At 50.8% G+C, this 15399-nt stretch overlaps 1 protein-coding gene across 1 annotated transcript; it reads right to left on the minus strand.

Moving 5' to 3' along the window:
- Window positions 1–293: 293 nt before the first annotated feature.
- Window positions 294–15134, minus strand: CFAP90 (cilia and flagella associated protein 90). The gene is made up of 3 exons (XM_065905601.1): window positions 14874–15134; window positions 3184–3300; window positions 294–793 (listed from the first exon to the last, which is right to left on the minus strand). The coding sequence occupies exons 1-3, from the start codon at window positions 15018–15020 to the stop codon at window positions 614–616; spliced, it is 444 nt and encodes a 147-aa protein (XP_065761673.1). The 5' UTR covers window positions 15021–15134; the 3' UTR covers window positions 294–613.
- Between the last annotated feature and the right edge of the window lie 265 nt (window positions 15135–15399).

A 15399-nucleotide genomic window follows, 5' to 3' on the forward strand; every position in this document is an offset into this window, starting at 1 on the left:
CCTGCTCTCTGGCCACTCTTCCTGCAGGGGGCTTTTGTCCTTAGTTTTGCAAAATTCTGTGATTTGTGCCTCAGACCTCTGGCGGGGGAGGGGGCGGTTGTAGAATCTAGAGTCTAATTGTGCCAAAAGGCAATTTTATCTCCCATTGTTATTCGTGCCATCAGACGGTATCAGTTCCCATAACCGGTAAGAAAAACACCTGCGCACCATTGCCATGAGCGCCTCCGCCGGGGAGACGCGCAAACCTGGAGAGGAGCGAACAGAAAGCAAAACCAACCGCGGTCAAGGAGGGAACAAGGTTTACATTTTATTCAGATGCCCACAGTGGACCAGTCTCCAGCATCATTTCATCTTGAAGCTGGTTCCGGTGGAAAAACGTCCTACCGGGTGTCCATCCTAAGAATCGCAGGCCTTTGGCCAGGCTGGCCGCCCAGGAAACGCACAGGCAAGCAGCCCTGCGTGGTCCTTGGTCCTTCCCCGCGGCCCGGCGCGCATCAGGGGCGCCCGCCGGCCCCGGGGGGCCCTCCGAGCGTCCCCGCGGTCAGCGCCGCCCTCCCTCCCGCCCCGCCGGCGCCGCCACTCACGCCCGCGCGCCCTCGGGGATGGAAGGGACTCAGGCGGGAGAGATGTGCCCGAAGCCAGGCGCCTTGATACTGGCGATGTCGTTCTTCCGGTAGAAGTCGGCCTTCACGTGGCCCGCGCGGCCGTGGTCGCGGTTCAGAGGCTCCACGGGCTGGTGGATGCGCCAGCCGTAGACGGAAGACGACAGCACCCCCACCGGCCGCTCGCGCTCCTGCAGGCGGGAGTAGAGCGCTCTCACCTGTCCGGCCTGCGTGTCCCCGCACCCGCGCCGCCTCCACCGGGCTGCTCGGTGCCGAAGAAACCTACAACCTACAGATGAACCACCGCAGCCCCTGAGGGGCCGGTCAGGACCACACTGACGCCGAAGGCGGGGGGAGAAGGCGCCGACAGAGGATGAGGTGGCTGGATGGCATCACCAACTCAGTGGACTTGAGTTTGGGTAAACTCCCGGAGCTGCTGATGGACAGGGGGGCCTGGCCTGCTGCAGTCCATGGGGTCGCAAAGAGTCGGACAGGACTGGGCATCTGAACTAAACTGATGCCACTGGCAGGGGTGGGATGGTGATTCTCTTCAACCAGGTCGGATCCTGTCCCCCTGCTCCGGGCCACCAGGGTCCTCAGGACGTTCAGAAGACAGTCCAAGATCTCGCAGGGGCGCCAGGTACCCACTGCCTTCGGGATCGCGCTCCTCCCCGTCTCCTCCGTTCTCCCTGCTGCCCCTCCCGCCTGTCTTCTCTCCCCCTCCTCCTTCTCCCAGACACACATCTCCCCAACTCCTCATCTCCCCAGCCCCCATCGCATCCGCAGACCTCCTCATCCCCTCCATTGACCCCATCCCCTTAAAAGGCTGTATCTCTCTGCATGTCGGTTATCACTCACCTGGAATTCAGTTCATCATTTACTGGGGTTTTATTCTTCTGTCTCCTCATGGGAATTTCAGCTCTAAGAGGGCAGACAATCCTCTTTCATTCCCTTTATACTCAGTGGCATATGGGAGGTGCTCAAAATGTCTCACTGACTTTAAGTCATGCCAGGCATGTATACTTGTGAGAAAAGTTAAAGTGAAGTCGCTCAGTCATGTCTGAGTCTTTGCGACCCCATGGACTGTAGCCTACCAGGCTCCTCCGTCCGTGGGACTTCCTAGACAAGAATACTGGAGTGGGTTGCCATTTCCTTCTCCAGGAGATCTTCCCGACCCAGGCATTGAACCTGGGTGTCCCTCATTGCAGGCAGACACTTTACCGTCTGAGCCACCAGGGAAGTCCGTACTTGTGAGAGAAAAGCACAAATTTCACTACTAACTGGGAATGAGTTAACACAGACCAAAAACAACAGACTCATTGGAAAAGACCCTGAGGCTGGGAAAAACTGAGGGAGGGCTCCAGGAGATGGGGGCAACAGAGGATGAGATGGTTGGATGGCATCAGCGACCCAATGGACGTGAGACTGAACAAGCTCCGAGAGATAGTGAAGGACAGGGAAGTGCTGTCCATGGGGGTTGCAAAGAGTGGGACGTGACTCAGCCACTGAATAACCAGAACACAGCAGAAAAACTGCTCATGTCTGTGACTCAAGCAGTGATACCTCTTAGCACTTCCATCACTTAATTTCACGTCAACTACGAGTTTCACGGAAAGTGACATGGCAACATTCTAAAACATTAACAGCCAACAGGCAAAAATCCTCTGATCCATAAAGCAATCCCACCAGGAGCTCTCACATGCTGATTTCTGTGTATTGTACAAAGATGATGATATTAATGCAGCACGTGAATTTTAATAAACATACTGTCCTCGCGTCAGATTTTAAGGAGACAGTGTTCCAGTGTGGAAGTGGGGTCGAACCCAGTGGGCAGATGGTCCTGGCCCTGCCAAGGGGACGCACAGCCTCCTCCTCCTTCCCTCCACCCCAGGCATCTGCTGTGAGCCTGACCGTCTCACCCTGGAAGTCTGGTTCCCTTGGTTGGTCACCACCCACCCTGTCAGCTGCTTCCAGAAAACTATTCAGATAACAGAGGAACTGAGCCATAAGTGGTGCATACAGCGACCCAGTAACTCGGGAGAAATAATCTCTCTTGTCCATGTGCTTTCATTCCCGGAAGGCCAGGGCCCCTGGAACCGTGATACCAGGCCTCAGAGGTCCAGCAAAGACCTGTTCATCTGTCGGAAAGAACTTCTGAGTTTTGCTGTCATGGAATTGTTAAATTCTATAGGACTGGGCTGGGCTTCCCTGGTAGCTTGGACAGTAAAGAATCTGTCTGCAATACAGGAGACCCAGGTTCGATCCCTGGGCTGGGAAGATCCCCTGGAGAAGGGAATGGCAACCCACTCCAGTGAATGGAGAATTCCATGGACAGAGGAGCCTGGCAGGCTACATTCCATGGGGTTGCAAAAAGTCGGGTACGACTTGACACTTTCACTCTCACAGGACTGAACAGTCACAAAAATGAACAGTTTAACAGGACAGAACCGAGTTACACTGACAGCAGCTTGGTCATCTCTTCCCGGGAAGACAGGGAGAGTTTCGTGCAGCTGAACTCGATGGTAAACAAACACGCACACAGTCAATCTGTTCACACCCGGCGACACCCTCTTGCTGTTACCTCCTCATTAATGTGGAGTCCCAGGCCTTTGGCGTGTTCTCTGTCATCTCGGTGTAAGTTTTGATTATAACCTGGGTCCCTCTTAAAAACACAGTCATACAGGGAAATGATTCCAGTCTGGGAATAAAGAGAGAAAGCAAGCCATGGGTTTACTCAGGGGCTGAGTCATGGAAGTTTCAGGGGGCTTGAAAGGCCTGAACCCTCCCTGATGGAGGGTAGAGGCAACATATAGAGATTCCCCATGGCAACAAACGTGTATTGGGAAGGTCATCGTGTGGGCAGTGATGGGAGCAGGGAGGCCAGGCCCCTGGCCTCAACGGGGCCCCAGTGGGGCATAGATGTTTCCAGGGACACTTTTTCTCCACTCTTCCCAGAAGAGGCTCCTCACTCTCCCTGACTCCATCCTGGAGTTCAAATCTTAAAATAATAATAATATGTTTGATATCTGTGTTTTCTCCTTCATTTCTGCTTCTCTTGACTTTCTCAAATTTTCCCTAATAGCCTTGTACGACTTTGAAAAGCGAACAATCTCTGAATTCTAGGACAATATATCCAAAGAGATGTTCTCCTTCAGAGAGACAGAAATATTTTCTTTAATCATATACAGCAGCTATAAAAACTGTAATTCATATATGTATGAACATAGCTATATATATTTGGCATATGTTATATATACATGTAAAATATTCATGTATTTTATACATACAGCAAACATATGTATAAAACACACACACACACAGAGCTCTGATGTGTTAGAAAACGATCCTGTTAACAGAGCTACCATCTGTAACATCTCCATAATTTTAATCCCCAATTTTTCTTACTACAAAAATAAAACTGCCTCATTTGGTATCTAGTAAAAGAAGAAATCCGTGTGTTAGCCAATTTCTAATTTCCACCTTGCACGTCAGGCCTGTCATTTATGTTCCTCCAGCCAAGTGCTGACAAAGGTCTATGTAGTCAAAGCTATGGTTTCCAGGAGTCATCTACGGATGTGAGAGTTAGACCATAAAGAAGGCTGAGCACCAAAGAATTGATGCTTTCAAATTGTGGTGCTGGAGAAGACTCCTGAGATTCCCTTGGAAAGTAAGGAGATCAAACCAGTCAATTCTAAAGGAAATCAACTCTGAATATTCATTGGGAGGACTGATGCTGAAGCTGAAACTCCAATACTTTGTCCACCTGAAGTGAAGAATTGACTCACTGGGAAAAACCCTGATGCTGGAAAAGATTGAAGGCAGGAGAAGGGGACGACAGAGGATGAGATGGTTGGATGGCATCATCAACTCAACGGACATGAGTTTGAACAAACTCCAGGAGATAGTGAAAGACAGGGAAGCCTGGTGTGCTGCAGTCCATGGGGTCAGAGTCAGACATGACTTAGTGACTTAATAACTACAAAAACCAACTGCTACAGGCCTTGAATCCTCCAGCAGTGAACACAGACTGGCCATCTCACTGGAATTGGGATCACGGGGTCTGGAACCTGAGCCTGCTTGTTTTTTTGCCCATCTTTCATGCTAGAATGACCCCTTCCAACTGCAGGACACGGAGCTAGAAGGTCACAGTGAAAAGGATGCATGATGTGTGCACCATCTGCTAGAAATCACATCCCGCAGACTCTCAGTGCGGGAACTCAGGGCTTCCAGCAAAAGAGGAAATGACTGGAGTGTGACGTATCTTCAGCCCAGCCTTGGAAACGCCTTCACACATCATCCATCCTGTGCAGGACATCTGGCTCCTGCTCAGGAGGGTCTGAAGATAACCCAGACATGGCTGCCATCCTGGTACCACTGCTACGGAGCCCAAACTTGCTCTGCTTGAAGCACAATAGGCCAATGAATCCAAGAGATGGGATGTTGAGGCAACAAGTTAGCCAGCTGACCTAAGCGATGGCAAACTAATATCTTAAAATAACCATCTAATCAGGGTCTAGATGCCAGGTTCTTTTATAGAACAGATACTGGAGGGGGCGGGGGCGGGGTGACAAAGTAAACAAAGTCAAAAGGCCAAATCTTACAACTATCTCCTAGAATGGCAAGCCTCAGGCAGAGGATGTGTTAATTTCTTCCTTCCTGCCATCCTCAGGTGGACAGGGTCTTGAACAAAGGCACTTTTTCTCAGGCAGAAGGGCAGGGCCCTCTGAGGCAGGCCACTATGAATGATTATAATAACAGAAGCAACAGAGAGCCCATCAACACAGTTCCAACATGGAGCCATTACTGGCTCTTCCCTGCAACACCATTAACCATCTAGTCAGGACAACAAGGCTGACTTTTAGAAACATTATTTTCAGGTTCTTCCAAAATTTCAGAGGCATCATGTACAAGACATTGAATCAGTGATGCTGGAATGCTGACCTGCCTGCCTTCTGAGTCACTCCAAGTGCTAGAGGGGGAGCTGTGATTGCTCAATCTGTGCCCCAATGGGCATGGAATGAGGTCACCTAGCAGGAGCTTCTTCTTGGCACCTCCTTGTCTCTCCCACTCAGCTGCTGGGTCCGTGCATGTACTTGTTTGGTCGGCCCTGACTTTCACCCCTCCTAAAGGCAACCTACAACCTCCTGAAGGCAAGCTTGTACTCAGTTCAGTTCAGTCACTCAATTGTGTCTGACTCTTTGCAATCCCATGGACTGCAGCACACCAGGCTTCCCTGTCCATCACCAACTCCCGGAGCTTGCTCAAACTCATGTCCATCAAGTCAGTGATGCCACCCAACCATCTCATCCTCTGTTGTCCCCTTCTCCTCCTGCCTTCAATCTTCCCCAGCATCAGGGTCTTTTCCAATGAGTCAATTTTTCACAGCAGGTGGCCAAAGTATTGGAGTTTCAGCTTCAGAATCAGTCCTTCCAATGAATATTCAGGACTGATTTCCTTTAGGACAGACTGGTTGGATTGCCTTACAATTCAAGGGGTTCTCAAGAGTCTTCTCCAACATGACAGTTCAAAAGCATCAATTCTTCAGCACTCAGTTTTCTTTATAGTCTAACTCTCACATCCATACATGACCATGTCAAGTGGCATGTGGGATCTTATTTCCCTGACCAGGGACTGAACCCCTGCCTCCTGCTTTGGAAGCACGGAGTCTTAACCACTGGACCACCAGGGAAGTCCAACCTTGTACTCACACAGATAAAAAAGCCAAAGACCCAAATCTACGGAGAGGTGATCCATTATTCAGATTTGGTACCATGAACATTGGCTAGCTGTTTGGGGGAAAAAGAAACTTAGGTCTTCATATCACACTATAAGCAAAAGTAAACTCAGGATGGATTAGTGAAATAGCTGAAAAGAAAAGCCATAAGGGGCCTCCTAGGCATAAAAGCAACGGGGAACTACCACAAAGAGAATACACATCACTGTGACCATGTAAAATCAGACATTTGCTTATCACATAAAATTCAAGCTATATAAACCTTTAGGAAATGATAGAGAAACCTCAGTGTATTTTTTACAGGCCTTTTTTTTTTTTTTTTTTTTTGCCACAAAGCATGGTATGTTGAATCTCTATTCCCTGACCAGGGATTGAACCCACACCCCCCTGCATTAGAAGTATGGAGTCAATCACTGGGCCTCCAGGGAAGCCCAAAATCTCAGTTATCTTTAACATCAATGAGTAAGATGTCCACAGAAGCAGAAGCTGGTGGGGTTGGCTGGGTGCTCGCTTCTAGCCTAGAGAGACTATGGAAATCTTGCAGCAATTTTTTTTTTTTTAATAATTGCCAGGCCAGTGGGCCCTGCAGAAATACATCAGAGGCTCAAGGATGCCTGCCAACCACTCTGCTGGGATGGTGGGAGGCAGGTTCTCCAAAAACGCATGCCCGCCTTCTGTAAGGGAGCTACTGCAATGTGGACTATTCCCTTTAGGGTTCAGAGCTACAGGCCAGCCCCAGCAGAAGCCCAAAGCCAGACACAAACAGTAACTTGAAATTCCGTCACCTCCATTTACACAGTAATACAATCTGGGCTCTTGGTCATAATCTAGATGTCTCATCCTCACTGGAATCCCTCCAGGCCCAGCTGACCCGTGAAACGGGTGTGTTTCAGGGAGAACCTACAGTGGCAACCGAATGACCTGTCTCCCTAGGACCGAGCACCTGCTGGTGGCCACAGGTGCCCCCTTCTGCACCCGGAGAACCTCGGCCAGAGAGGAGGTGACCAGTGGGGATCCTAGGGGCCATCTCCTCTAGGGCTGCGGGTTTTATTATGCCTGGTGCCTCCTCCCAATCTTGGCAGCTCTCCTCCTCCCAGAAGGTACACAAATTCTCACACAAATAGTTGGGGTAAGATTCTGAAATGGAGCAAACAGAAATGCAAGTCCTTTATTTTCTCCTCCCTTTCAGACCATTCTGAATGTAAATGCACTCTCCATTGAAACTTTAAACCAGATCAGCTCTGCAAAGAAGAAACAAGAGAAAGGAAACAAACATATTTTTCCATTGTGGCAAGGGTACTGCTGAGTGCCCACCAAACACCTTTCTTCTTCCAGTACAAACAGAAGACTGCAGTTTCCAGTTTCCATCATAATTATCCAGGCAGGCGGGATACAGCTCTGGCCAGGAAATGAGGGTGAAATCAGTGGACACGACCATCTAGGCCTTGTCCCCAAGGAACTCTCCTGCAGCCCTCCACACTCTCTCACCCTGCTCCTTGTTGTTGTTTGGTCGCTAAGTCACGTCTGACTCTTTGCAACCCCATGGACTGCAGCACGCCAGGCTTCCCTGTCCTTCACCATCTCCCAGAGTTTGCTCAAACTCGTGTCCATTCTGTCAGTGATGCCATCCAACCATCTCATCCTCTGTTGTCATCACCTTCTCCTCCTGCCCTCAATGTTTCCCCAGCATCAGGGGTTTTTCCAATGAGCCATCTCTTTGTATCAGGTGGACAAAGTATTGGAGCTTCAGCATCAGTCTTTTCAATGAATATTCAGGCTTGAGTCTCTTTAGGAATGACTGGCTTGATCTTCGTGCTGTCCAAGGGACTCTCAAGAGTCTTCTCCAGCACCACAGTTTGAAAACATCAATTCTCACCTTGCTCAATGGTCAGCAAATTAAAGGATCCAGGGAAGAACTACCAAACCCCAAAGTTTCCTATGCCTTGGCAATAACGGAGCAACTAAAATGGAGCAGCCTAGTTTCCCAAGTCACTGCGTTCAGAAGAGCTGCCCAGGAGAAACATACATGTTGGTCTATATTTCATTATGTTTATATGTTTAAGGCCAGTGGTGGGCTTGTGTTAACAACCTGCTTTCTGCAGGAAAAAAAAAAAAAAAAAAAACAGTTTTGGAGCATTTGATCACTTCTGTGGTGTTAGCACACCGATCGTGGCAATTTCAGGCTTTTACCTGAATGCAGAGTCCAGAAGAAATGCTAAAATCCCCCTTTGTCAGTATGATCAGGCTCTGACACACCACTAGTTAAGACTCTCAGGGTTTGGAGTCCGTTTGTCTGCACAGCATGCCCCAGCCCACCTTGACTAAGAAGCTTATCACGGGGCTATACTCAGCTCCTCTCCTCATGGACCATAGTACCGCTACCTGTCACCTGCAGGCTTTCAGACTGTCTGGCTACCCAGAGCTGTGTGACCTACTTTCAAAACCGAAAATTCCCAAGGTGACCGAAAGTAGTTTTCTTTGATTCTTAAGAGCTTCATTTTCCCTTCTGATACTTTCAGCACTTCTCCTTGGGAGTTAGGCAGTAGATGAAGCTTAAGGAGGATGTTTTCATTAATTTTAACATTATTCAAAATTCTATATCTCAGAAGAACTGGAGCTCATCAAGGACATAACCTTAACATTTTTAAAAGAACAATACTCAACTATCTCTTTGGTTCCTGGCAAAGACTACTTCCTCTCTGGTGTGTTAAGATTCCAAGTTGGGGAAATTTTCACAACTTTCCAAATAATCTGAATATTTTGTCAACTTAACGAGTGGAGCCAGCTGCCTTCTCTCTCCCACTGATATCAGCTCCCCATTCATTCTCCCATCACCCCCCTCCCCCCCACCTGCAGCAATTCACATCCAGGAAGAAAAAGTCATTACATGGGCTGAACCTGAATCTAATCTTACACATGTCTCTTGGTTAAATATATTGGGGAAAGTGCTGTTTGCCTGTAATGCAGGAGACCCAGGTTCAATCCCTGGGTCAGGAACACCTGCTGAAGGAAATGGCACCCACTCCAGTATTCTTGCCTGGAAAACCCCATGGACAGAGGGACCTGTGGGCTACAGTTCATGAGCTCACAATTGAGTGACGAACACTTTTCAAGTATTATTTGATTGTTGTACTTCTTAAAAGGGGATGATTTTGAAAGAGTCTGAGATGTAGTGTTAAAAGAGTGTGCTGCAATTATATACACATAGTTGTGTGATCATGTGTGAACATATTATTAAGAAGTTTGACGCACATGATCACATTCATAAACACACATGGAAAGGTCTTCACCATGTGTTCACACGGCGGTCATGACTGGTAGGAACACTTCTTCCCCTTCCCAGTGCTTCCTTCCAGAAGAAGGACTTCCACTAGAAGGACACACATGACCCCTCAGCTCACTCCATCCTCCTTCCTTGGTGACCTACCCCTTCCTAAGCTGCAGGAAGACACTGCGCCCCACCCCTCCAGGCCCTAAGTTTCCTGGGACAGATCACTGAACAGAGCGAGTGCAGCCCGCCCAGGCAGAGAGAGGCAACCACAGTCCACTCCCAATTCTGGTCCCCCTAGGAGAAGAGCAAGATCAAGGATAACCCAAACAGCAGATAATCAAAAGGAGACCTCTGTTTAGTCTAAGAGGCTGAACTTGTCAATTGGCAACTTGTCACTTTGTTTAAAAAAATCTGCATCCGTTAATTCATCCTTACTAATTCATCAGCAGGTATTTACGACACACCAACTATGAGACCGTGGGCATTCTTTCAGTTGTTGAGGATACAGGAGGCATACAAATAAATCCCTGCCCTCCAATTTTAATAGGAGAGGGGAAAAAAACCAACAGGATAACCAAGGAAAATATTTGGTAGGTTAGATAGTAGTAGATGCCAAGCAGAAAATGGGGCAGGAGTGGGAACGGAAATGTGTCTTCCAGGGGGCATACTTGCATTTGGCTAGTACACGCTGAGACTGGATGGCATGTGGGTGCGAGAGTCCGCTGGAAAACGGAAAGAAATCTGCCTAGATTTTAAAGGCGGGCCAGCAACAGAACCGGAGCTCAGCTTCCCCAGGTGTGGCAGGCGCGAGTGGTGCCCAAAGGCTCCTCCACTCAGGAGGGGCTCCTGGAGCTGAGACTGAACACCTCCTGCATCCTGGACGCTGGCACGGGCCCTTCAGAGATGCCCCTTTGCACCTCTGTGCGGTCAAACCCATCATCTTTTTTACCAAGTCGTTGGCCGCACTTGGCAAAGGGAAATTCGGTATCAGGAGGGCAAAGAAACAACACTCAACCCCTTGCCTCTGTGCCTCTCCCACAAACCAGCAAGGAAAATTGGCTAATCCCACCAATACCAAGATAGGGCTTTCTGAGCAAAGCTTCTCTCACAACAGAGCTGTCCACAATTCGCATTAGCATGACAGAAAGCGTATTGTAACACTGCATAAGGTTTTTTTTTTTTTTCTTCAATGCAGCTCTTAGACTTTGAAAAATTTAATCAAAACCTTCATGGAAGGTCATTCTCCTCTGACTTAGCCTTTGCGTTTCAGGGGCTGAAATGTGGCTGAGGCGGAAGAAGAAGAAAAGTCATTTAAAAATACCATTGAACTGAACCTATGGGGAAGGCACACACTGCCGGAGGCCCCTTCGGGAGCGGGACAGGGGTTGACAGGTTTTTGCTGGCAGCTTTAGAGGATAAAGCTGCCTTAAGATCTGCGACACTGAAAATCAAAGTGTTAGCAGCTCAGTCGGTCAGACCCTGCAATTCCATGGACTGTAGCCCGCTAGGCTCCTCTGTCCGTGGCATTCTCCAGGCAATACCGGAGTAGTGGCTATTTCCTTCTCCAGGGGGTCTTCCCGACCCAGGGATCGAACCCGGGTCTCCTGTGTGGCAGGCAGATTCCTGACCTCCTGAGCCACGGGCTTTGAATAAGCATGCTGTTATGAGGGCTTTGACTTTGAGCTCCCACAGGGGAGATGCCTTAGAATTTAGGAATCAATAGATTTACACATTGACTCTCAGACTACCTGCCTCACCTGTGTTAATTTCCAACTGTCAACAAGGGTGGAGGACCAACTGTCAACAAGGGTGGAGGATAACAGACAGACCCAACCTTCAATGAAAGGAAACTAATCATCACTGAGATGAACAAATAAAAATGATAATAAGAAGAAGAGGTCTGCTCACACTGAGCTTACCATGTGCCACTTTCTACCCGTTAATTACATCAATTCTCATAAGAGCTCCATGCAGTTGGTTCTTTTGATCTCTGATTCAGAGACAGGCAAGGTGTGACGGAGTGGTTGCCCTGTGACTTGAACTAATTAACACGGAGTTAGTTTACCCAGCTCTTCCTGGGTGGCTCAGACAGTAAAGAATCTGCCTGCAATGTGGGAGACCTGGGTTCGATCCCTGGGTAGGAAGATCCCCTGCAGGAGGGCATGGCAACCCACTCCAGTATTCTCGCCTGGAGAATGCCATGGATAGAAGAGCCTGGAGGGCTACAGTCCACGGGGTCACAAAGAGTCGGACATGACCGAGTGACTCACACACACACAGTATTTCTACCCAGGACTCCTGAGCCTGTGCTCCTAAGGAACAAACCAGTGAGGGTGACACAGAGAAGCTGACTTAAGAGCTAGCTTCTCAGCGTTTCTTCTCAGCTTTGAGTGCAGCTTGGAATTAGTTGCAAAGAATTTAGGGGTAGCGGAGTCCCCCTGTGATACACAGTTCATCTCTTTAGTCCAAATGCTCTTAAGGTCAGAGGATCAGCTTCTGGAGTCCTGCAGCTAATTAAACACCACTTCACACAAGGACTTCATTATCATTGGGAGCTGGCTTGCCAACGGACTTTGAAAAGCCTGTTGTTGTTCTTGCCACCTTGAAGGCTTTTTTTCTTTTGAAGGCCTTTTTATTTAAGTGTTAACCTTTCTCCTGCGTCATTTTTTTTTTTTTTCCTATGACACTAAAGGCTTCAGGACTTGAATTTGCCTATGACCCCAGCGATCAACTGTACTGAGTTTTTTGTGTTCTTTTTCCTTACAATCAACTTGCATTACTTTGCTAAGACCCATCCCTACCTTCCCGGGGCAGTAAGACATCAGAGCAGATGATGGAAGTGTTTTCTGTAAAGCAACAATCACCGGGACAGACTTTGCCCGTCCCACTGTGTTGGTTGCAGCTCCTTAACTCTTCGAGGTTGCCATTGACAATACTAAACCCATGAGCCCGCGACTGTGTTTTAATAAAGCTTTCTTAAAGCAGGTGGTGGCGCGTATTTGAACTTGGCTTCACGCTCACTTTTGATCTCCTTCCAGGCACGGAGACCTGGTCTGGTCACTTTGGGCATCTCTCTGCTGCCTGGTTGACCTGGCCCCAGAAAGGAGAAGCCATGTGTCTGACTGGTGAATTCAGGAAGAATAAGCCAAGTCAGCCAAGCCTGCCGCAGTCAGACCCCAGAGGGAGCATCGCCCAGCAGCAGACCGCAGCTCCCAACCTTCCTCCAGATCCTGGGCACCCGGTCAGCTTGCTGCTCCGGGAGAAGCAGTAGGGACCTGGCGACTCCCTTGGCTTCCCCAGAGAGCACTCAGCCCTAACCCATCCCCAAAAGCCTCGGAACACTGGCTGAACGTTCCGGCCTACCCCACCTCCACAGGTCCAAATCCCCCCAACTCCTCTTCAGGCGCACTTTACTCCTTCCCCTACCACCCCCACCCCCCCATGGCAAATAGATGGGGAAACAATGGAAACAGTGAGAGACTTTATCTTCTTGGGCTCCAATATCCCTGCACATGGTGACTGCAGCCATGAAATTAAAAGACACTTGCTCCTTGGAAGACCAACCTAGATAGCATATTAAAAAGCAGAGACATTAGTTTGACAACAAAGGTCCATCTATGGTTTTTCCAGTAGTCATCTTTGGATGTGAGAGCTAGACCATAAAGAAAAAATTGATGCTTTTGAACTGTGGTGCTGGAGAAGACTCTTCAGAGTCCCCCGGACTGCAAGGAGATCCAACCAGTCCATCCTAAAGGAAATCAGCCCTGAATAGTCATTGGAAGGACTGCTGCTGAAGCTGGATCTCCAATACTTTGGATGTGAAGAGCCTACTCTTTGGAAAAGACCCTGATGCTGGGAAAGATTGAGGGCAGGAGAAGGGGATGACAGGGGATGAGATAGTGGGATGGCATCAACGACTCAATGGCCATGAGTTTGAGTAAGCTCCGGGAGTTGGTGATGGACAGGGAGGCCTGGCGTGCTGCAGTCCAAGGGGTCGCAAAGAGTCGGACACGACTGAGCGACTGAACTGAACTGAACCTGCCCCCAGCCCCCACCCCTCCGGCTCCGCCCCTGCCCAGCCCCTCGGTGGCTGGGCGCGGGGGTGTGCCTTACTTTGGTGGTCTTAGCAGCGGTTTTCTGGGGGCTAAAAGCCCCCGAGAGAGGCCTCTCTACTACCTTCCCACGCCTGTGACCCTGACGCCCCCCTCCCACCATGAACCTCTCACAGGCTGTGCTGCTCAAGCCCACCCCAGCCCATTTGTGCAGCCACGTCCGCAGACTCGTAACCTGACATTGCAGCCCTGCCCCTCGGAAACTTCACTCTCCGTAGGGTAGCCCCGCTCCGCCCTGCGTCCCCGCCCCCCAGAAACCCTCTCCAGCGGGGGAAACCCTCTCCAGCAGGGTAACCCGCCCCCAGCACCCTCCCTCGCAGTGTTCGGTTCAGTTCAGGCGCTCAGTCGTGTCCGACTCTTTGCGACCCCATGGACTGCAGCACACACCACGCTTCCCTGTCCATCACCAACTCCCAGAGCCTACTCAAACTTATATCCATTGAGTCGGTGATGCCATCCAACCATCTCATCCTCTGTCGTCCCCTTCTCCCGCCTTCAATGTTTCCCAGCATCAGGGTCTTTTCCAACGAGTCAGTTCTTCGCATCAGGTGGCCGAAGTATTGGAGTTTCAGCTTCAGCATCAGTCCTTCCAATGAACATTCAGGACTGATCTCCTTTAGGATGGACCGGTTGGATCTCCTTGCCGTCCAAGGGGCTCTCAAGAGTCTTCTCCAACACCACAGTTCAAAAGCATCAATTCTTCGGTGCCCAGCCATCTTTATGGTCCAACTTCCACATCCATACATGACGATCGGAAAAACCATAGCTTTGACTAGACGAACGTTAGTTCATCAAACAAATGTCTCTGTGTAGCCTCGCCCCATTGCTTCTCCCTCTGATCCCCCTCCCCCAGACTCCTCCCGTGGGGTGCAGCTCTCCCAGGGCCCGCCCCCTCAGTGAAACACCGCCCCCATCTCATTCCCTGGAAGTGCAGCCCGCCCCAAGCACGCCCCCTTGGTCCCACCCAGGCAGCGTAACCCCGCCCCCATCCTCCCCCGACCCGGGTGACGTCCCAGGACTTGCAGGCCCGCCCCCATCACCCCCCGGCCCCTTCCCCTCCCTGCAGCCCCGCCCTCGACCCCCAGCCCCCACCAGCGTCCAGCCCCCGGCCCGGCCGTCCAGCCACCAGCCCCGCCCGCCCCACGCCGGCTCACCCGGCCCCGGCGGTAGTAGTAGCTGTGCTCCCTGGGGTCCTGGCGCCGCGGAGGGACGTGGCTGAAGGCGGACAGCGCCGAGATGGGCAGCGGCCGGGGCTTGCCCCGCAGCGCGGAGGCCGTGATCTCCTCCTCCTCGTCCTCCATCTGGCCGCCGAGCTCCGCCCGCCCGCCGAGGGCCCGGCTGCAGCCCTCCCGCCTGGGGCTGCCAGGCGCCCGCGATCTGCTGTTGCCGGGAAACGGCGGCCGCGCCGCGCGAGTCCGGGCAGGGCGGGGCGAGGGCGGGGCGAGGGCGGGGCGAGGGCGGGGCGAGGGCGGGGCCGACCCCGCCCCCATGCCCCGGGAAACTCCGCCCCCCGCCCCTTCTTTGGACGTCGCGGAGTCCCATCTGCTAAAGCCGCTGCTGGGGTCCGGGGCTGGGAGGTGCCTCTGAGATCCGCACTTTCCGGCCCGCACACCTTTCTGCGCGCAGTCTGCCCATCACTGAGACCCTGTTGGCTGGGCAATTGATAACCTTGCACCTCCT

The sequence above is a fragment of the Muntiacus reevesi genome, chromosome 14 (assembly GCF_963930625.1).
Source record: "Muntiacus reevesi chromosome 14, mMunRee1.1, whole genome shotgun sequence".
NCBI classification, from domain to species: Eukaryota; Metazoa; Chordata; class Mammalia; order Artiodactyla; family Cervidae; genus Muntiacus; species Muntiacus reevesi.

Bases quoted from the DNA above. Each gene is read 5' to 3' on its own strand.
- CFAP90 (XM_065905601.1), bottom strand. From the start codon at position 15,020: ATGGAGGACGAGGAGGAGGAGATCACGGCCTCCGCGCTGCGGGGCAAG. The intron at 3,301-14,873 runs GTGAGCCGGCGT...CTTTATTCCCAG, and splicing joins ACTACTACCGCCGGGGCCGG to ACTGGAATCATTTCCCTGTA. The intron at 794-3,183 runs GTAACAGCAAGA...TCCCGCCTGCAG, and splicing joins GACTCCACATTAATGAGGAG to GAGCGCGAGCGGCCGGTGGG.